The sequence below is a fragment of the Scyliorhinus torazame genome, chromosome 2, assembly GCF_047496885.1.
Source record: "Scyliorhinus torazame isolate Kashiwa2021f chromosome 2, sScyTor2.1, whole genome shotgun sequence".
Classification (NCBI taxonomy): domain Eukaryota; kingdom Metazoa; phylum Chordata; class Chondrichthyes; order Carcharhiniformes; family Scyliorhinidae; genus Scyliorhinus; species Scyliorhinus torazame.
The window spans coordinates 48,472,615-48,496,127 of NC_092708.1; the positions used below are offsets into that span (position 1 = coordinate 48,472,615).

The 23,513-nt window shown below is 49.5% G+C and overlaps 1 protein-coding gene across 1 annotated transcript in view; it reads right to left on the bottom strand.

Moving 5' to 3' along the window:
- Positions 1-23,513, bottom strand: part of kif5c (kinesin family member 5C) — a 359,768-nt gene that overhangs the window by 170,466 nt on the left and 165,789 nt on the right. Inside the window, exons 10-11 of the mRNA XM_072471286.1 lie at positions 4,609-4,757; positions 779-927 (exon numbers count right to left, since the gene is read on the bottom strand). Of these exons, the coding sequence (XP_072327387.1) occupies positions 779-927; positions 4,609-4,757 (298 nt within the window). The remainder of the gene's footprint in view (positions 1-778; positions 928-4,608; positions 4,758-23,513) is intronic.

Genomic DNA, 23,513 nt, shown 5'->3' on the forward strand with positions numbered 1-23,513 from the left:
TACAGCGCAGTACAGGCCCTTCGGCCCACAATGTTGCACCGAAACAAAAGCCATCTAACCTACACTATGCCATTATCATCCATATGTTTATCCAATAAACTTTTAAATGCCCTCAATGTTGGCGAGTTCACTACTGTAGCAGGTAGGGCATTCTACGGCCTCACTACTCTGGTAGTGGTACTGGTACTGGTAAGTAGATGAAATCTTCTATGAAGATATGGGTTATAGCGGGAGATAACTTGAAAATATAGATTGACCCGAATAGCACCCACCTAAGTCTGCATAGGAGTCAGGGAGTGAGAATCCCTGTTCACCATTTAGAATGTCTTATTGACCCTTTTTGGTATAGGTGGAATTCTAAGAATAGTGGTGAGTTTTTTTACTTCAGAGGTGCTGTTGAAGGAACCTTGCAATGCATGTTGTATTGCAGTACAAACAAAATAACTTTGAGTTTTGGATTATACTGGGGGATTTAAAGGCATATTTATAATATGGGATTGCCTAGAGCCAGAAGGCAACCCTTAAAATAGCAGATCCCATACAAGAGTCACCAAATGAATCAAAATTCAGTGTTGATTTCACTGGATTATTTGACAATATGTGTCATTAATGGAAAAATTAAAATGACTCCCATTATTTTGAACCAATCATGCGCACAATTGTTCACTTTTTGTGGAATTCACCCTGCGATATAAAGCAAGATAACTAAACACCAATTCTCATCCATTAATAGTGTCAGATAATAGTGTCAGATAAAATCCAACTTTAATGAGTTTACCATTTCGCCATCTGTTTAGTTCCATCTCCAGATGTTGAAGAGCATTCTTCAAGGACTTATTTTTCTCTTTTTCCTTCTCGTATTTCTTCTTCCATTCCTCTGCCGTCAACTCCAGGTTGACAGATGCAGTATTCTTGATGGTCTTAGCTCTATTTGAAGCAGTTATTTATAAAGAGATATTCACTGCATTGGTAATAGTTATTAACCATCTTGTTTCAATGAAAACAGATCAATTGGCTAAGGAAACTAATTTCTTCTTAAATTGAAGTTCACCCTGACAAGGAATTATACATTGCACGTCTTGGGGAAGAAGTCAAAGGAATCGTAATTTTAGTTCCATCAGTGTACATGTATAGTAATCTCACTGTAAACAGACATGGCAGTCTTTCCTGATGAACTATCCAATACTTCCTAACCTTTCAACTAACCATGATCAACCTGCATTTTGGAAGATGAAGTTCACCCACCCTCCCAAGGAAACAACCAGTGACGCAATGGCCAAGGAAAGGCCGTAGGATGCCCCAGTCACAAGGCATGTCCCAGCTGCCTCAGCACAGACTTCTTCTACCAGATCAGATCACCTGAGCAAATGATCCACATAATCATTACTTGATTACAAAGATCATGTAGAAAAATTGCAGATTTTTACCATCTTACATCTACACTATCCCCGCTATCTACAATTCTTACAGGCAATGCTCTATAAATTGACCGCGTCTGTTACCCTTTCACCAAATAGTGCACAAAACACTATTGAGTATCTAGGTCTGTTCATGCTACTATAACCTCAAATCCTACTTGGATGGGAGCTTTTTTAAACCTTAAAATTATTGTTGATATGGCATTGAATGATCAGTCAAGGAACAGATTTTCCCATCCTGACGCTGGTGGGTGGAAATGGAGATGATTGTCCTTCCCCCATTCGTGCCACCAACTATATTGATTAGCATTGGAAAGTGAACCAGTCGCGAGTCCACATGTATCACTCCCACCCTTGCGGGCTCTACTTTGAGAGTGGCCATTTTACACCCCCAGTGATTAACAATTGGGCTGTGTGATATATGATAGGTATAATATTCTTTTCTGTACTTTAAATTATAAGAAAATTATAGTTTAAACCATTCAGTACAATATCCTTTGGACTGAAGGGCTATTATAAGAAAAATAATGCTTGATTAATAGTAGCCTTGGTCATTTATTACAGTAAAAACCTAAAAACATGAAATCATGTGTCATTCTTATCAGCTATTTACAGGAATCTCAATTTTCTTTTTAAATGTTCAGTCTCTATGGGAATCACATCAGCCCTGGAAGATTTGTTTATACAACTCTACAATATATCTGATTATGAATGCCTGGCTGAACTCCAAAGCCATTAAGTATGTTTATCGTAACACCTTTATGACCACCAAAGAGAGTGGTTTTTGAATGACTGTTTGTTTAGGAACATAGTAATTAGGAGAAGAAGTAGACAATTCAGCCCTTTGAGCCTGCTCATTCAATCAGGTCATGTTTGATCTCTTCCTGGTCTCAAATCCACCTCCCTGTCCATTCGCCATATCCCTTTAACCTGTTTTGCATCAGAAATATATCTATCTCCTTCTTGAAACCATTTAATGATTCAAACTCCACCCACTATGAGGCAGTGAGTTCCACAAATTCACCACCCTCTGCGAGATGCTGTTACTCCTCATTTCAGTTTTAAATCTACTGCCTCTCAACCTACACCTGTGACCTCTCATTCTAGATTGCCCACAAGGGGGAACATTTCATCTACATTTACTTTATCAATCTTTCTTGGTATTTTATATACCTCAATCAGATCCCCTCTCATTCTTCCAAACAGTTTTTGACAGTTTCATGAGCACCTCAAAGACGTCCCAACGCTATTAGAGCTCAAGAACATTGCACATGGTAGAGGAGTTACGTGCTTTTACTTCATCTTTTTCTCAGCAGAAAGCATTTAACTGCTTTTGATATGGTCAGGAGCTGTCAATCATAGCTAGATGTTTATAAACATTGTGGTTATGTTCATAACAGGGTTCCTGGGATGTATTCAAGCGTGAAGGAAATGAAAATAAACAATCCAGATATCTGTCTGGCTGGAAGCTATTACCTTGTAATTGCAGGCTACTTGAAGCTATTTATCTTTCAAAATGAATAGACACCTTGCAGATCATACTAACTGAGGGGGTTTAAAGCTTTGTGATGTGTTTTGCCTTTCTAACAGCTGCTGCTTTCCACACTTCTGTCTGAAGCAGCAGATATAAGGAGCAAGTGAGTGAAAAAGATGCTCTTTAGCTTCCAGGCAGGAGTGGCTGATGAGGGGGGTCGCAGTTATGGGAAGAATTCTCTGATATGGGGGGATTCTCTGATATGGGAAGTCCTCTGTTAAGGAGGGTTCTCTGAAGGAGGGGGTCTCTGAAATGGTGGTAATCTGATATGGGCGGTCACTGATATGGGAGGTCACTGATATGGGGGTCACTGATATGGGGGATTCTATGATGGGGGTCTGATGGGGTGCCTGAGGGGAGGTCTTATGGAGGAGTCTGGGACGGGTCTAATGTGGAGGCTGGGGGTGGTGTGGGCATAATTTGCATTGTGGAGGGTGCAGGGAGCACTTCAATGGACTTTGTTGTAACCTACCTTCAATACTTACCCCGTGGCCCACCGTGCGGTCCACTGTGTCAGGGCACGCTGGCAAATACTTGCACCAGTCATCACCCACATGGCAAACGGGTTTAAATGACCCATTTGCTTGCACCCACTGGCGTGAGGTGCAAACCTTGATACCGCCGCCAGCGAGGGACCGGAGCATCGGCGCCGATCATCTTTCATCTCCGACACGAGATTCTCCACCGCGTCGGGAACTCCGCTATCGGTAGCAGGCAGCAGAGAAACCTCCCCAAGGTCTTACAAATTTGAATGGACCTGTTAAAATTTGTGGTTTAACAGTTGCGTAATTCTCCAGCCAAGTTGGAAAAATCAATACTCTTAATAATCAGTGTGGACTGCATGTGGGAAGCCAGCACAGACAAGATTGCTGAAGGATGGAGTGCAGAGTTAGCAAATTTATGTTTACTGATTGGCATTGAAATTCCCTCTAGCAAGGAATCAAGCAGCAGCGGGACATATTATGTGAGGCTATGGCCACCAAATGTTATTTGCATTCCCTTTATCCATCCAATCGGCCTCTTATTAAAGAAAAACTATTAGATTTGTCGAATGCAATTATCTTTACCAGGTGCATTTGGCTGTCCTTTGCTTGGGTCATGCTTCCTCAATCTAATTTACACACTGAAAATATGCTCGGCTCCTCTTGATGTCTAACAGCGCCAAGTATTGACTGTTCTCTAAATCCTCTCTAATGCATTGTTGCTTTTGAAGTTAGGATGACGGTAAATTGCAGACAATGTTTTTTTTAAAAAAGACCATGCACTGATTTACGTGAAGTCAGAATGATTTCCCTTAATTTATGCCCAAATACCCTCAAGATTTGATGAACTTTGCTGATAAGGCCTTTGAGATTGACTAGAAACATTGCACCGTCAATATTCACAGCAAAAATCTGTCCATTTACTTCCTTAACAAAGCTATGTGACCAAAGGCTTATCTAATTATCTCATGGCTCAAAAACCCTCAAGTCAAGTGGAATTTCGATCCAGAATACTGAATCTTTTTAAATGAACATTTCAATTCACAAACGAGCTGGTAAAACTATCTTTAACAAAGTTGCTAACAGTTCAGTAAAGACATACTCCATGTATGACCCCAGTGTCATACTCAATTAGTTGTCACACTAGTGGGAATAGCTTGGATGAGACTCCTACCTCTGGCCAAACATAAGGGTGGTTTTTGATTCAGCGTCATTAAAATTGGAAGGTGAACAGCATATAATGATGGTAGTGCGGCAATTCCCACCAAGTGAATCCTGTAGAATTCGGGTCATTTTACTGTCGCGATATGGAACATGCGTTTTCTGTAAACAAAGAAAATATATTCAGAGATTCACAGAATGATACAATATAGAATGACCTGGCCTATTATGTCTGTAAATGGCTCTTTGAAAGAGAGAAGCAATTAATCTCACTCCCCTACACTTTCCCCATAACCCTGCAAAATGTTCTCCTTCTGTAATAGGGGGTGAAGTGTTGGGTACTCTGCTACACAGACGAACCAACACGGTTGCGAATGGTACAACGCAGTTTTATTTCAAACATCTATTTACACTGGTAAACTGTTTACTGAGGTTCGATCATGACCCTTGATTCTGTGGACCTATTCCTAATTCTATCTTGTAGTGGCACTCAGCACATGGTGGATGTCTGAATGGCTGGCAATGAGCTCTGTGCCCTGAGCCGTCTCCTGCCCGAGTGCCCAGGAAGTGTCGTGTTCCCTGTTTTGGACTGTGTATGCTCTTGCCTGCGATTGGCTGTCGTGTTGTGTGTGTTGATTGTTCCGTTGATCTGTCCATCAGTATGTATGTATGTGCTATGATGTTTACCTGAATATCATGACAAGGGGAACATGTAAGACGACTGGAGTTAAAACTGCAATGTATTAACGTTTTTTAAATTGCTAATTGGCTGCTGGCACAGTTTGATCTCGTGGAATTAAATGGATACTTTTAATGTCTCCAATGTGTCGTCTTTCATGCTAAATTCCGAAATCTAACATTTTTCTTCAGAGTAGAGGGGAACAGAGGAATGAAGACAGGAGAAAGGCCTTTGTTCCAGTCATTTGCAAGCTTGTCAAGCCATTCATTTGCACAACTTTATATGAAGTATGATATGACTTGGGGGTTGTCATGATATCCATATTAACATATCATGGGGCAATCATACATACACACTGATGGACAGGTCGACGGACCAATCAACACACACGCAACATCACAGCCAATCACCAGTGAGAGCACACGCACTATAAAACAGGGAACACCATAGTTCCCGCTCATTCCACCAGGAGATAGCTCAGAGCACAGAGCTCACAGCGTGCCACACAGACATACATACACCATGTGTTGAGTGCCTCTCTAAGATAGTGCTAGGGCTGGGTCCACAGGTTAACTGGTGAAGTACGAACCACAGCCAGAAGTTAACAGTTGTTATTATACAGAATAATAAAACAGAGTTGTACCATCTACAACCGTGTTGGTTCGTTTGTATATCGGAAGACCCAACACAACATGATACCAGGCCTGGAAACTCCCCAGCAACTGTGAGACCTACCTGCACATCTTCAGAGAACCGCCATCCTGCGCCATGGACATCATCAGCCCGCCGCAGCCGCTCCAAGTCGCTGGAAATCTCGGCGTCAACTGGAAACTGTTTAAACAGCGCTTCCAGCTCTTCCTAGAAGCCACAGACAGGGAGAATGCATCGGACACCAGGAAGATCGCCCTCCTGCTCTCCACGGCAGGGCAACACGCCATCGACATCTACAACTCCCTGGCATTCGCGGAAGGCGAGGACAAGACGAAGTACAAGACGGTCGTTCTAAAACTTGAGCAACACTTCAGCGTCAAAGTGAATGAGAGCTTGGAGAGGTACCTTTTCCAGCAGCGCCTGCAGGGTAAGGATGAGCCTTTTCAATCTTTTTTGACACACCTCTGTATCCTTGCGCATTCCTGCGGCTATGAGGCCACCTCCGATTCCATGATTCGGGACCAGATAGTTTTTGGGGTCACCTCGGGCACCCTATGCCAGCAGCTCCTCAAAATAAAGAGCCTCACCCCAGCCACCACCATCGAAACCTGCGTCCTCCATGAAAACGCGACCAGCCGGTACTCCCAATTCCAGGCGGCCGAATCGGCACAGCAGGGATTCTACGAGGCCGAGCGGGTCCAGTCGATCGTGTTCCTCCCGGCCCGCGGTCCAGACGAGGGCGGCCATTTTGCGCGCTTTCCAAGGCTTGTACGCTTGTACGTGCCAAAAGAGACGTCGACGCAGAGGGATGTGACGCGCAGGCGCGCTCTACGCAGGACCGAACTGCGCATGCGCGGTGGCGCAACGAACGCCATGACGTCATGACGTGCGGCAACTGTGGATCCGCACACTTAAAGTGGCAATGTCCAGCCAAAACTCGACAATGCCTCCGCTGTGGCAAGATGGGCCACTAAGCTGCCTGCTGTCGAGCAGCTCAACCTGCCAACGCTCCGCAATTCCGCCAGCCTCGCAGGGACGTGCGATCCATTCAGCCTCCATACACCGAGTCATACCCTGACGACGTACAGACCAGTGATACCGACGACTGGGAAGCCTCCCACGTTGCGGTAATAGACAGAAATCAGATGTCCCCAAGGAGGACCCACCAGCCAATGCCAGTGCACAGCGTTAATCCGGGCGATGAATGGTGTGCCACCCTAATGGTCAACCGATCACCAATCACATTCCGTTTAGACACTGGTGCCTCCGCCAACCTTATAGCATGGTCAGCCTTCTACACCTTGAAGGTCAAACCACCGATTCGGCCATCCCACTGTCAGATGGATGATTACAGCGGTAATGTTATCCCGGCCATGGGATCCTGCCAGCTCGAGGTCACACACAATGCATACACAGCCACACTGTCCTTTGAGATAGTTGGATCCTCGAAGGACTCCCTGCTAGGTGCACAGACGTGCAAGATTCTCCACCTCGTTCAGCGGGTACACACTCTGTCTCCAGAAGGCACGTCCGATTTCCCAGATGCAGACTTTAGGGCACAGCTCCACTCGCTCCTCGCCCACAACCAGGAGGTTTTCAAGGGCATGGGCACACTGCCCTACACTTACAGAATATGGCTCAAACCGGACGCCACCCCGGTCATTCACGCACCCCGTAGAGTCCCAGCGCCACTCAAAGACCGCCTCAAGCAGCAGCTGCAGGATCTCCAGGACCAAGGAGTGCTTTCCCGGGTCACGGAGCCCACGCCATGGGTCAGCTCCATGGTGTGCATAAAAAAGCCCTCTGGCAAACTCCGGATCTGCATCGACCCGAAAGACCTAAACAACAATATCATGGAACACTACCCCATACCCAAACGGGAAGAGATCACGAGCGAAATGGCCCGGGCTAAAATTTTTACCAAGCTTGATGCCTCAAAGGGTTTTTGGCAGATTCAGCTGGATCAGTCCAGCAGGAAGCTGTGTACTTTCAACACTCCCTTTGGCAGGTACTGCTACAACAGAATGCCGTTTGGCATCACCTCGGTATCCGAGGTATTTCATCGAATCATGGAACAGATGATGGAGGGCATCGAAGGGGTGCACGTCTATGTTGACGACGTCATCACCTGGTCCACCACACCACAGGAGCACATCAGTCGTCTCCAGTGTGTCTTTGCTCGGATACGAGAACACGGCCTGCGCCTCAACCGAGCCAAGTGTTCTTTTGGCCAAACTGAGCTAAAGTTTCTGGGGGACCACATATCCCGGTCAGGGGTGCGTCCGGATGCAGACAAAGTGACAGCTATTGCAGCCATGCCGCAGCCGGCAGACAAGCAGGCAGTAAAACGCTTTCTCGGGATGGTCAACTTCCTGGGGAAGTTTATTCCCAACCTTGCCTCCCACACAACGGCTCTTCGCCACCTGGTGAAGAAGACTACGGAGTTCCAGTGGCTGCCCGCACACCAGAAGGAATGGGAGGAGCTCAAGATCAAGCTCACCACCGCCCCGGTATTGGCGTTCTTCGACACTACTCGAGATACAAAGATCTCGACTGATGCCAGCCAGTCTGGCATTGGGGCGGTACTCCTGCAACGGGACGACACTGCATCATGGGCCCCGGTCGCCTATGCCTCGCGGGCCATGACCCCCACAGAACAGCGCTATGTGCAGATTGAGAAGGAGTGCCTGGGTTTGTTAACCGGCATAGATAGATTCCACGACTATGTGTATGGTCTTTCTCAGTTCACCGTGGAAACCGACCATTGCCCCCTGGTCGGCATCATTCAGAAGGACGTCAATGAGATGACCCCTCGTCTCCAGCGCATTCTGCTCAAGCTCCGGAGGTACGACTTCCAACTGGTCTACACCCTGGGAAAGGACCTCATCATCGCGGATGCCCTGTCCAGAGCAGTGAGCACACCACCCGAATCGGGGGGGTTCGTCTGTCAGGTCGATGCACATGTAGCCTTCACATCGGCCAATCTGCCAGCTACTGATGCAAGTCTGGCCCATATTCGCCGTGAGACTGCGGCTGACCCCCTTCTACAACTTGTGATGCGCCACATGATGGAAGGGTGGCTAAAGGGGCAGTGCCCACAATTCTACAATGTCCGGGACGACTTGGCTGTCATTGATGGTGTCCTCCTAAAGTTGGACCGGATTGTGATCCCACACAGCATGCACAGGCTTGTCCTCGAACAATTACACGAAGGCCATCTCGGGGTTGGGAGGTGCAGGCGGAGGGCCCGGGAAGCTGTGTACTGGCCGGGCATCAGCGACGACATCGCCAACATGGTGCTCAACTGCCCCACCTGCCAAAGGTTTCAGCCGGCACAACCCCCTGAGACGCTTCAGCCCCATGAGTTGGTAACGTCCCCCTGGGCGAAGGTGGGTGTGGACCTTTTTCATGCGCTCGGCACGGACTACGTCATCATAATTGACTATTTTTCCAATTATCCGGAGGTCATACGCCTGCACGACTTGACATCATCAGCTGTAATCAGAGCATGTAAAGAAACCTTCGCTCGCCATGGCATTCCGCTTACCGTCATGTCGGACAATGGGCCCTGTTTTGCGAGCCAAGAATGGTCTTCTTTTGCTGCTTCGTATGACTTCACAGACATGATGACCAGCCCTCTACATCCCAAGTCAAATGGCAAGGCAGAAAAGGGCGTCCATATAGTGAAGCAGCTCCTCTGCAAGGCTGCTGATGCAGGATCTGACTTCTGTTTAGCCCTGCTGGCCTATCGCTCGGCCCCACTGTCCACAGGCCTCTCACCAGCCCAGCTGTTGATGGGCCGCGCCCTCAGGACCACTGTACCGTCCATTCATGTTCCTAAACCCGACCATGCTCCAGTATTGCAAAGGATGCGACAGTAGCGCGCTCAGCAGAAGGTGACACATGACACTCGGGCAACTGATCTTCCTGTCCTGGCGCCGGGAGACAACATCCGCATACACCTACCAGAGGGTGGCTGGTCGGCAACCGCCGAGGTTCTCCGCCGCGTGGCTCCCCGCTCGTTCCTGGTTCGCATGCCTGATGGCTCCATTCGCCGGCGCAATCGGCGGGCCCTTCGGTTGCTTCCGCGCTCGCTACGTGATCATGCACCGGTGCCACGCCTTCCTGGTGTCAACTTCGTGGAGCTTCCTGCCACTGTGCCTATTCCTCTATCGCCCGTGGCCAGGCCCATTCCTCAGCCGGTGGATCCTGACCCACCCTTGAGGCGGTCAACCCGAATTCGTCGCCCACCTACTAGGCTGGACTTATGAGCCTGTTTGCACATTGGACTCACTGAATTGTTGTGCAACAATGTTAACGTGTTTCTATTTTTGTCGTTCCAGGAGTTCTCTTTCGATATTTGATGATTGCACTTGTTTTATTTGTGGTACAACCTCGTTGCTATGTTGCACCTGACACCTTCCTATGTATATAGTTTAGCCTCATGTACATGTTGTAAATATTGCACACACATATTCAGCCGGACTCAGTACACACCAATATTTATTACCATGTCGGCACATATTCTTGTGAAAAGGGGGGATGTCATGATATCCATATTAACATATCATGGTGCAATCACACACACACACTGATGGACAGGTCGACGGACCAATCAACACACACGCAACATCACAGCCAATCACCAGTGAGAGCACACGCACTATAAAACAGGGAACACCACAGTTCCCTGTTTTCATTTCATTTCCCGCTCATTCCACCAGGAGATAGCTCAGAGCATAGAGCTCACAGCGTGCCACACAGACATACACCATGTGCTGAGTGCCTCTCTAAGATAGTGCTCGGGCTGGGTCCACAGGTTAACTGGTGAAGTACGAACCACAGCCAGAAGTTAACAGTTGTTATTATACAGAATAATAAAACAGAGTTGTACCATCTACAACCGTGTTGGTTCGTTTGTATATCGGAACACCCAACACGACAGGGGGATAGGGGTTTTGCAGCTCGATTCGAAATAGAGGAAGAGAAACCAAATTATGTTCCATGTATCTATTTAGAATTCACTTCTTTTAATATATTTTTTAGATATTGTACAACTGCAGTTTTTGTTCTTCCACAGAAGAATCCATAGAATCCCTACAGTGCAGAAGGAGGCCATTTGGTCCATCTCGTCTGAACCGACCCTCCAAAAGAGCACCCCAACCAAACCCACTCCACCACCATATCCCAGTAACTCCACCTAACCTGTGAGGCACGATCAATTGGGCTGGAGATGAAGTAGAATTCAAACTGAGGCTTTATTAGTATCGGATGTGTGGCCTCCCACAGCAGCTGATGAAATGGCAGCGAGCTGGAGGCCACACATATTTATAACCCGGCTCCTGGGCGGAGCTAGTATGCAGGGGCTCAGGTGAACCTGTAGTGCAGGTTCTACCGTACAACCCTTAATATAAGAACACAGTGGTTTACCACATTCACCCCCTGTTAAAATTGAGTCCGGCGGGGGTGGTGGATAACTATATACAATGAGTAATGTTTAATATTTACAGAACAGTTAGAAAAAATGTCTCTGGTCATCCGGCGGGCCGGACAGAGGTTCAGCCGGTCCGGCTCCTTGATAGTCCTTTGAGATCAACGAAGTGGAGCCGGCGATGTCGTGGTCGAAGTTGACTCCGGGAGCGTGCCAAAATCCTCTTCATCAATGGGAGTGGACAGGGGGAGGACGGACAGTCCTAGGGGGTGGGCATGCGTGCGGCGGGGGAGGGGAGGGTGGCGCCAGGGGCGGTGGGGGTGGAACCTGCTGGTGCCAGGTCCCTGAGGGAGACGGTATACTGGCGGGCGTCGGGGAACGCCACGTAGGCGTACTGTGGGTTTGCGTGGAGCAGGTGCACCCTTTCCACCAACGGATCCGCCTTGTGGAGCCGCACATGTTTACGGAGAAGCACGGTTCCCGGAGCTGTGAGCCAAGTTGGCAGCGATACCCCGGATGTGGGCTTCCTGGGGAAGGCAAAAAGACGTTCATGTGGTGTACTGTTAGTAGCAGTGCAGAGTAATGAGCGAATGGAATGTAGTGCATCAGGGAGGACCTCTTGCCAGCGGGAGGTCGGGAGATGTCTGGACCGTAGGGCCAGCTGGACGGCCCTCCATACCGTCCCATTCTCCCTTTCTACCTGTCCGTTTCCCCGGGGGTTGTAGCTCGTCGTTCTGCTGGAGGCGATACCCCTGCTGAGCAGGAACTGACGTAGCTCATCACTCATGAATGAGGATCCCCTGTCACTGTGGATGTAGGCGGGGAAGCCGAACAGAGTGAAGATCGAATTAAGGGCTTTAAAGACGGTGGCAGACGTCATGTCGGAGCATGGGATGGCGAAGGGAAAACGGGAGTATTCATCGATCACACTGATGAAATACGTGTGCCGGTCGGAGGAGGGGAGGGGGCCTTTGAAATCCATGCTGAGGCGTTCAAAGGGGTGGGAGGCCTTCACCAGGTGCGTGCGATCCGGCCGGTAGAAGTGCGGTTTGCACTCCGCATAGACCTGGCAGTCCTTGGTGATTGTCCTTCCTCGACGGAGTAGAGCAAATTTTGTGCCTTAATGAAGTGGTACAACCGAGTGACCCCTGGGTGAAAAAGGCTGTCGTGCAGGGCCCGGTGTCGGTCTACCTGTGCGCTGGCACATGTGCCTCGGGATAGGGCGTCTGGGGGTTCGTTGAGTTTGCCAGGGCGATACTTAATCTCGTAGTTATAGGTGGAGAGCACGATTCTCCACCGCAAGATTTTGTAATTTTTGATCTTGCCCCGCTATGTGTTGTTGAACATGAAGGCAACCGACCTTTGGTCAGTGAGGAGATTGAATCTCCTGCTGGCCAGGTAATGCCTCCAATGTCGCACAGCCTCAATGATAGCCTGGGCCTCCTTTTCGACGGATGAGTGAGGAATTTCGGAGGCGTGGAGGGTGCGGGAAAAGAATGCCATGGGCCTGCCTGTCTAGTTGAGGGTGGCGGCAAGGGCGACATCCGATGCGTCGCTTTCTACTTGGAAAGGAAGTGTTTCGTCTACATCGTACATTCCAGCTTTGGCACGCGATGGGACCGGAGGCCAGGGAGATACTTTGATTGGTGGGGTGTACCTTAAGGGAGCAGCGCCTTACCGTATTTGGATGTACAAAGCTCTCGGTGCTCCCGGAGTCCAGTAGGTAGGAGGTCACATGGCCGTTGACTTTCACGTTGGTGGATGCGTTGGTCAGAGTGTGTGGTCGGGACTGGTCGATTACCATGGATGCGAGTCGTGGTTGATCGTCGGGTAGTGAGGCGTCCGCTGAGTTGGGGTCCTGAAACACCGTTGGTCTCCATGTGCTGCGGGGTGGACAAGATGGCGGCACCTGAAGGTCCTGGGGATCACAAAATAGCAGCTCCCATGGAACGCACGTTGCGGGGGGGTGGAGCAAGATGGCGACACCCATGAAACGCACGTGTTGTGCGGGGGAGAAGATGGCGGCACCCATTGCTCGCACATGGCCTGAGGAGGAGGGGAGGATAGCGGCGCCCATTGTCCGTGACCGGGGGGGGATGGGGCGACCGCTGCCGCTGAGCGGGCCTGGCACACCGCTGCGTAGTGGCCCATCTTCCCGCAGGCCTTACAAAGGGCAGTGCGGGCCAGGCAGCGTTGGCGGGGGTGTCTTTGTTGGCCGCAAAAATAGCATCGGGAACCCCCGGAGATCACTGGCTGGCGCGTAGTGCAGGCGTATTGGGTGGGTAGCGCCCCCGATGGGGCAGCTGCCTGTGGGGCCATGAAGCGTAGGAGGAGTGGGCCGCGCGGTTGGGGGTGTAGGACTGGACATTGCGCAGGGGGACCGTCATGGAAAGCGCTAGTATTTTAGTCTCTGCGAGGTCGCGCGTGGCCCCTTCTAGGAGCCGCTGCCTGATAACATCAGACCCAATCCGAGTTACAAAAGCGTCCCTCATAAGGAGATCTGTGTGCTCCTTAGCTGTAACGTCCTGGCAGTCACAGTCCCGCACTAGTGGGATCAGGGCCCTCCAGAAGTCCTCGATTGACTCACCAGGTAGTTGAGTACGCGTTGCGAGCACGTGTCTGGCGAAGAGCGTGTTCGTCTTCTGCTCATAATTTTCTTTGAGTCGAGTCATAGCATCAGCGTAATTGGGCGCATCCTGGATCAGCGGGAAGACTTTGGAGCTGAGTCTGGAGTACAATATTTGAATCTTCTGAGCCTCTGGAACAGGGGTCGGCGCCGCGTTGATATACGCTTCAAAACAAGCTAGCCAGCGCTGGAAGTCCTTTCTGGCGTCGCTTGCGCGTGGATCCAGCTGCAGGCGATCTGGTTTAATCCAGAAGTCCATCTTCTAAATCCGATACTAATAAATTGAGGCACGATCAATTTGGCTGGAGACGAAGTTGAATTCAAACTGAGGCTTTATTAGCATCGGATGTGTGGCCTCCTACAGCAGCTGGCTGAGAAAATGGCAGCGAGCTGGAGGCCATGCATATTTATAACCCGGCTCCTGGGCGGAGCTAGCATGCAGGGGCCCAGGTGAACCTGTAGTGCAGGTTCTACTGTACAACCCTTAATATAAGAACACAGTGGTTTACCACAACCTGCACATCTTTGGACACTAAGGAGCAATTTAGCATAGCCAATCCACCTAACCTGCACATCTTTGGACTGTGGGAGGAAACCGGAAAACCCGGAAAATCGTTCACTTTCTCCCTTCTTCCAATCCTTCCTCCCCTGCTCTCCTGATGATGTTAACATTTTTTTTGGGGGGGTGGTTTCAGTACATCTTCTGAGCAGCCATGATCTGTGTGTGAACCTCAGCCACAAAGTGGCAACAAAATATTCACTGCAGGAGACATCAACGCCCAATCCCCTCCTCACTAAACCACCACATATGGAAATTCAACAGACGGCAATCAGGAGAAAGAATGATCTGGGCAACTTTCCACTTCCTAACCCAGGTTGTTGAGGTCAACTCGAGGTAGCCAGCCCTGATGTAGATCATATAAGAGCAAAATCTTGAAATCCGAAGTGGGACTTTCCAAAAGCAAATTACTGTGAACGCTGGAAATCACACAAAATGACTGAAAATGATGCAAATACTCAGAGAACCAGGCAGCATTTGTGGAGCCAAACAGAGTTTAGGGGCTGGAATTTACTGAGGGGCAAACTGACCGACTTTAAAATAGGCGACCGCAAAGCGATGGATGGCATCAGAAGGCGAAGAGTGGGATTTCTGTCCCTCGGTGGGAGGAAGACCCACCCTCAAGGACTGCTGGCCAATCTGGTTGGTTGGCAGCTCTAGCAGTCGCAGCAGCGCCAGCCACAGTAGTGGGCACTAAAAGCAGCCCCACGTTGAAGACAGCAATGGATTCCAGACTCAGGGAAGTCCACGACCTTTCGGCGTGGTGTGATCAGGTACCCTAGGGAAGGTGGAAGGGGAGAACTGGCTCCTTGGATGGCACTCTGAGAAAAGGTGGGACATATAAGGGCGGGTAGAGACTTGGGGGATTTGAGGGTCCGGGTTGGAAGCCCTAACTGATTGGCGGTCTCTCCCCTTCTGCAGTTCCTTCCAGATGAAATGAAGTTTGCTGGTATGGATCCTGCAGAAACAGCCCTCATGTTGCTTGTGGCAGCTGAGGCAGGCAGAGGCGGGAGACGTCAGCCACGCCAACGCAGGCTGGAGGCGGCACCACATGTGCAGGGGACTGCTGGACACCCTGTAGTCTGAATGTCCATCAGACTGATGAGGGACCCAGAAGGGGAGATCAGCGACTGCCCAAGGTGTACAGGTGTCGTTGGTCATTCAATGAGCTGATGGACACCATGTGCCACAAAAGATTGCGTCTCAGCAGAGACAGTGTGGACTTGGTACCCCGTGTAGGAGGATGAAGTCACCAGCTATTGGTGGCCGTGAAGCTCACTGCAGCCCTGAACATTTATGCCACCAGGCCATCCCAGGACTCAAGCAGGGATATGTGTGGCATATTCCAATCTTCCACCCACAGAGACATCCGGGAGGTAACAGATGTTCTGTATGCCCGAGCATCCAACTATGTCACCTCTGAGTTGGACTACGCCCATCAGGATGCCCAGGCTGCAGAACCTGCTGCCTTTGCTGGGATGCCCCAGGTCAAGGGGGCGATCGATGGCACGCATGTCGCCCTGTGATTGCCGGAGCATCAGGGAGTGCTCTATATTAACAAGAAGGGGTTCCACTTCCTGAATGTTCAGAGCATGTGCAACCACCATCTACGAATCTTGCATCTGTGTGCCCTCTACCCAGGGAGTGTGCATGACAGCTACACCCGGGGCACTCAGAGATCCCCAGTGTCTTCAAGGACCACCCCAAGATGACGGGTTGGCTCGTGGGGGAACAAGGTATACCTGCAGAGTTATGACTGATGACGCCAGTATGGAGACCTGAGACCGAGGCGGAGGCCCATTATAATGAGGACCCAGGTGCCTTGAGCAGTGCAGAAAATGCGGTTCTGATGCCGGGACCGCTCTGACAGTGCCGTGCAGTACCCCCACCCCCACCCCACCGAGGGTCTCCCGCTTTGTGATGCTCTTCTGTCCCCTCCACAATCCAGCACAGCAGCGGGTTGACATGCTGGAGGAGGCGGAGGGACACGCGGCCTCGTCTGGGGAGGCGGCGGTCTAGGAGGGGCAGGAGTAGGAGGCGGAGGATGGAGGAAAGGTGGTGACGGGGTGGGTCCAACATTCCAGGAGAACCAGGGAGGCCCACATCATCTCCAGATTATCCTATGACGAGGCTGTGTCCACCAGCTCAGCCCCTCCCATTTCCCTTCCTCCCCCACCAATCCTCTCATTTCCCTCCCTCCCCCCAGTCCCCCACCCTCCGCCCCTTTCCCCTCCCCCGATTCCCACGACCTCCCCCCAATCCCCCCCTTCCCCAACCTCCCTAATTACACCACCCCCGACCACCCTGTTTCCCGCTCCAAGGGTCAGTGTAACATCACTCCAGGGTGATGGGCCTGCGTCAGCTCTGTCAGCGGCCACCATACAAGACAGAAGAGTGATGATCACTTGCTGTGAGGAATGCTCTGGTGCTCCTTAGTTTCTGCAAAAGTCTGGCTCCTGTCTTTCGACTGATTGCAATCTCACACCCATTCTCTGAGCATGGTTTGCATCGGGGGCTTGAGATCTTAGACCACACTGCCCAGAAGGAGGACATGGGAACAGGGGTGGGGATGTGGGTAGGCTCGCTGTGAAGAATAACGTGACAGAGGCTTCACATGTATCAAATGTGACATGTTGTAATAGTCAACATTTTACTGTGACAAATTTCCATTCCCCCTAGCTGCAGATAGTGACCTCATCAGTGCCAGCTGAGTGCTCCTCAATCTTCTTGATCTTCCGTGGTCCACTGCTAAGTCTAGCTGTGTCCCCAGGGTGCACATCAGAGGCGGAGACAGCCTGCTGCCTTACGCGCCCTGTGGCTTTTTGATGCCATTGGCGGGCGTCCTCTGAGGGCCTGGAGCCGGGGGCCTCGTCCGACTTACCAGTGTGACTGGCGTCGCTGTGCCAACCTATTCTACCCACTGCCCTTTAGATGTGCTGGTGTCAGGAGGGAGATGTTTCAGAAGAATTGGAGACTGACATCATCTATTTGGTGGCAGGCACCTGGTTGGCCTCCAGCGCTTCCTCCCTCCTGACAGTGCCCTTACGGCCCTGGGGGACTCCACAGGATGGACAGGCAGCTGGAGTGAGCTTCAGAAGCCTCTGAGTCATCTGCGCTGCCAGTCCAGGAGGATCCCCATTGTCTGCGCCACGGTGTTGACACCCTCAGCGATACTCCTCAGTGACTAGGCCACGCTTTGCAGTGCCTCGGCAATGTCCACCTGCATCTGGGACACGTCCCTCGGTGACGGGGACATTATGTTGAGGCCCTCAGCCATGGCTGTCACGTACTGAGCCTTGCCTTGGACACCACCACTCAAGACGCGGACGTCATGCTGCAGGTTTCCACTGCAGTCGCCACCCTAGCAGTGTTGACATCGCATTGTCGGCACTATCTCCTGTGCCGGCAGCCTTTGGCCTGCTCCAATCAGCCTTGCAGTCACTGGAATGTTGATGACACCCTCTCCTGAATCTCACAGCTGTGTCCTATCATCTGCATCAGCTCTGGGAGAACCAGAGGCTCGGCATCTGGCTGGTACCCAGCTGTGTCCTGGGATCCAGCAGACACCCGACTACTGACTTCCTCGGATGTTCCTGCCTCAATAGAACCATAGAATTATTACAGTGCCCATCGCGTCTGCAGTTACCCTCTTAAAGAGCACCCTACCTAGGTCCACTCCCTCACCCTATCCCCATAACCTGGTAACCCTACCTAACATGCACACCCTTCAACACTAAGGGACAATTTTGCATGGCCAATCCGCCTATCCTGCACATCTTTGGATTGTGGGAGGAAACCAGAGCACCCGGAGGAAACCCATGCAGACACAAGGAGAACGTACAAACTCCGCACAGTCACCCAAGGCCGGAATTGTCTGACATGAACTATTCACTTGAGACAAGTCATCTGGGTGAAGGATTCTCACCTCTCTGCCACAGGCCAACCTTGCTGTCGGTAACTGCTCTCTCCTCGGTCAACCCCACAATTTCCAAGGCTAATTCCTCATTGGGGGTGAACACTCGCGTTTCTGGGACTCCGTCCCCCGTCTTGGCCCTTTCCCATTTATTATGGGCTATCTTCTCCTGCAGGGACAAAGAGAGGGCATTGTGAGCCACACGCTTGATGAGTCAGGGGTGTCTATAGCAGGTGGCATGGGTGGGCATCACACCTGGACATGAAAGGGTTGTGCTGGCTGGTGCCAGGGGGCTCTGGGGAGCAAGCACAAAGATCGGATATGGGAAGGGTGCGAGGTGTTAGCCAGTGATTTTGGGGGGGTGGGGTGGGAATTTGAGGGGGGGCAAGTGGAACTGATGCCAGGAAAGAGGTGGTAACTTACCCTTGCAGCTCATTGGAGGTCATTTGGCTTCTTCCTAAATTGGACGGCAGTCCTCCTGGTCATGTTGCACGAACTGACAGCCACTACCTCCCAGGCAGCATTGCTGACCCTGCTACTGGTCCTCCGACCCCTTTGGTGGAAGAGGGTGGCCTGCCTCTCACCCATGGCATCGAGAAGCCTGACCAGGCGATGCCATCCCCAAAGCAAGGAGTAGGTCTGCGCGCCGTCATGCTTGTGTGTTGACTAGGAATGAGTGGAGAGCTCCTCCTTATTAGCGGCAAGCTGCTGAGGCCCGAGGAAGGTGCATCAGTCAGCGAGGCAGCCAATAATGTCGAGAATCTCGTGTGAGGCTCATTTCTGGTACTAAGTGCTGTTGAACATGGGCCACGATCTCGGCATTACGGTAATCGAGAAACACCCCGCCAAACGTGCCTAATACCTGACATCGAAATGTTTCCGTTGAATCGCGCCCGTGGTTTACCCAATAACAGAATTACTGAATTTTGAATTCGCTAAATAAAGACACAGATATACGTCACTGTCATATTTTCTGAAAACTCAATCATTCTTTAACACTACATTACTTCAGGTGGTTGCAAGCACAACGTCAGACAAAGAAAGCCCCACTTCGGATTCCAGTTGTAAGGTGTTATTGACTTACACACAGTTAGCTTTCATCTTCAGACCATTCCTTTCTTGTTTATACTGTGACATAAATCTATAAAACCGATTAAAATCCCATGTTAAGTACATCGTGTGCTTTATTGTCTGGAATCTCTTCAAATAGCATTCAGTGCTCAGACTAATAGTGATTTCTCTGAGATCAACGCAGCCAACATCGAGAGCCAAAGGGCCTGTACCGCTGTAATGTTCTATATTCTATGTTCTATAATACATTTTTCCAGTTACACACATAATGAAGACCAGAGACAGGAAAGCATACAACAGCCTTGAATCATCCCCTCAGCAAATGTAAAGGCAAAGAACACATAGGAGGCACCGTTTCATAGCAACAGGGCAAGAGCAATTATCAGGGTTACAGCTTTGTCGTTGAACCAATTTACATCTACAATGTTTCATGACAGATGTGCAGCTATAGAAAATTATTACTTTATTTTATGGATTGATAAAAGCCTGTCAATTGACCAGACTATTCATCAAATGATCACCCAGTTTCTAGAACTGCTTTGATTAAAGTTTATAAAAATGTATGTGTTGACCAAAAAAATAATTAAAATGGAGAAGATAAAATATGAGGATAATCTAGCAAGGAATATCAAAATGGGTAGCAAGAGCTTCTTTACATACATAACTGAACATAGGCCTCTTCGAGAATAAGACTGGGGAAATGATAATGGGGAACCAGGAAATGGCAGAGGAGTACAACAAATGCTTCGGGGTAGATTCTCCATTGACCAACCCCGGTGCTGGGGTCTGCGATGAGGCGGAGAATCGCGAAATCGGGATCAGCGGCAGATGTCGGAAGGCGCCAATCCAAACGCGATGTACTGACCCCCCCCGCCCCTCCACCCACTGATGTATTGGGGTCCATGACAGTGCGCCAGCGGATGCATGTAAATTAATGTAAAAGTGTCTTAATTTAGTGGGCCCGGCATCCTATGCTCCAGTACTCCGTGATTCTCCAGTCCCCGGGGCCGGGGATCACGTGGGAGCGGGTCAGTTGTGGTTGCTACCAGCATGGCCCTGATGTGATGGACTTCACGGAAGGACAAGGGGTAACCTCTTAGAGGGATCGGCCCCAGAGTTCCTCCGAGGACCACCCTCCCCCTGCCTGCATAATGCACGACCAGCCCACCTCTCCTCTGCCAGACCATCCTGCCCCATGCCACGCCCCCCCCCCCCCCCCCCCCCCCACAACCCCCCGGCACTCGCTTAATAGGGAGACTCCCCCGGGGACCTCATGAACAGAGAGAGGAAGGGGAAATCATGCCTGACAAACTCATTAGAGTAGGATAGATGAAGGGGAAACAGTGGATATAATATACTTGAATTTCCAAAATGAGTTTGATAAGATACGACACAAACACTACTTAATAATATAAGAGCCCATGGGTACTGTGTAATGAGAAGGGAATCATTGCCAATCTGGCTGTACGAGACCACTTGGGTTGAGCGACCATAACATGATAGAATTTTGTACCAAGATGGAGAATGAAGTAGTTGATTTGGAGGTCAGGATGCTGAATCTTAATAAAGGGAACTATGAAGATATGAGGCACGAGTTGGCCTTGATAGATTGGGGAGAGTTACTTAAAGGGATGCCAGTGGACAGGCAATGGCAAACATTCACGGAACGCATGGGGGAACTATAGCAACTGTTCATTCCTGTCTGGCATAAATGCAAAATGGGTAAGAGGGCTAATCCATTGCTTACAAAGGAAATTAGAAATAGTGTCCGATCCAAGGAAGAAGCATACAGATTGGCCAAGAAAAATAATAGGTCTGAGGATTGGGAGCAGTTTAGAATTCAGCAAAAAAGGACGAAGGGATTGATTAAGAAGCGGAAAGTACAGTACGAAAGAAAGCTTGCAGGGAACATAAAGACTGACACTAAGAGTTTCTATAAATATGTGAAGAGAAAGAGATTGGTAAAGACAAATGTAGGCCCACTGCAGACAGAAACAGGGGAATGCATAAGAAGGGACAAAGAAATGGCTGAGCAATTAAATACATACTTTGGTTCTGTCTTCACAAAAGAGGACACAAATCAGATACCAGAAATGTTGGAGAATGAAAGGTTTAGTGAGAGGGAAGAACTGAGGGAGATCAACATTATTCGAGAAATGGTGCTGGGAAAACGGATGGGATTGAAGACGGATAAATCCCCAGGGCCTGAGAATCTGCATCCCAGAGTGCTGAAGGAGGTGGCTCTGGAAATAGTGGATGCATTGGTGGTCATCTTCCGGGATTCTATAGATTCTGGAACAGTCCTGTAAAGTGGAGGGTAGCTCACGTCACTCCAATATTCAAAAAGGGAGGTAGAGAGGAAGCAGGGAATTATAGACCAGTAAGCCTAACATCGGTAGTGGGGAAAATTCTTGAATCCATTATCAAGGACTTTATAGCGGAACATTTAGAAATCAGTGGCAGGATCAGTGAGAGTCAGCTTGGATTGATGAAGGGGAAATCATGCTTGACAAATCTGTTGGAATTCTTTGAAGATGTAACCAATACAGTTGACAAGGGGGAGCCAGTCGATGTGGTATATTTGGACTTTCAGAGGGCGTTTGACAAAGTCCCGCATAAGAGATTATTGTGCATGGGATTGGGGGTAGTGTATTGAGGTGGATAGAAAACTGTTTGGCAGAGAGGAAACAAAGAGTAGGAATTAATGGGTCCTTTTCAAATTGGCATGCAGTAACTAGTGGGATGCCACAGGGATCAGTGCTGGGACCCTAGCTATTCACAATATATATTAATGGTTTGGATGAGGGAATAAAATGGAACATCTCAAAGTTTGCAGATGATGCCAAATTGGGTGGGAGAGTGAACTGTGACGAGGATGCAGGGATCCTACAGCAAGATCTGGACAGGTTGGGCGAGTGGGCAAATCAATGGCAGATACAGTATAATTTGGATAAGTGTGAGGTTATTCACTTTGGAAGCAAAAACAGAAAGGCAGATTACTACCTGAATGGTTGTAAATTGGGAAAGGGGAGTATGCAGTGGAACCTGGGTGTCCTTGTGCACCAATCACTGAAGGTAATGAAATGAAATGAAATGAAAATCGCTTATTGTCACAAGTAGGCTTCAAATGAAGTTACTGTGAAAAGCCCCTAGTTGCCACATTCCGGCGCCTGTTCGGGAAGGCTGGTATGGTAAGCATGCAGGTGCTGCAGGTGGTAAAGAAGGCTAATGGTATGTTGGCCTTCATTGCGAGAGGTTTCGAGTACAGAAGCAGGGATGTGTTTCTGCAATTATATAGGGCCTTGGTGAGACCACACCTAGATTATTGTGTGCAGTTTTGGTCTCCTTTTCTGAGGAAGGATGTTCTTGTTTTCAAGGGAGTGCAGCGATGGTTTACCAGACTGATTCCAGGGATGGCAGGACTGTCATATGAGGAGAGATTGACTAGGTTAGGAATGTTCTCACTGGAGTTCAGAAGAATGAGGGGGGATCTCATAGAGACTTATAAAATTGTAACAGGACTAGACAGGGTAGATGTTACCAATGATGGGTGTGTCCAGAACCAGGGGTTACAGTATGAGCATTCAGAGTAAACCATTTCGGACAGAGATGAGGTGACATTTCTTAACCCAAAGAGCGGTGAGCCTGTGGAATTAATTACCACAGGAAGTAGTTGCTGCTAAAACATTGAATATATTCAAGAGGAGTCGACATAGCACTTGGGGAGAATGGGATCAAAGGCTATGGGGAGAAAGCAGGATTAGGCTATTCAGTTGGATGATCAGCCATGATCGTGATAAATGGCGGAGCAGGCTCGAATGGCCAAAAGGCCTCCTGCTGCTCCTATTTTCTATGTATCTATGGTGCTGGGGATAATATATTAGCATAGAGAGAGGATTGACTAACTGATAGAAGACAGAGAGTTGGGATAAGAGGAGTATTTTCAGGATGGCAACCTGTAACTAATGGACTGCCACAGGGATCTGTG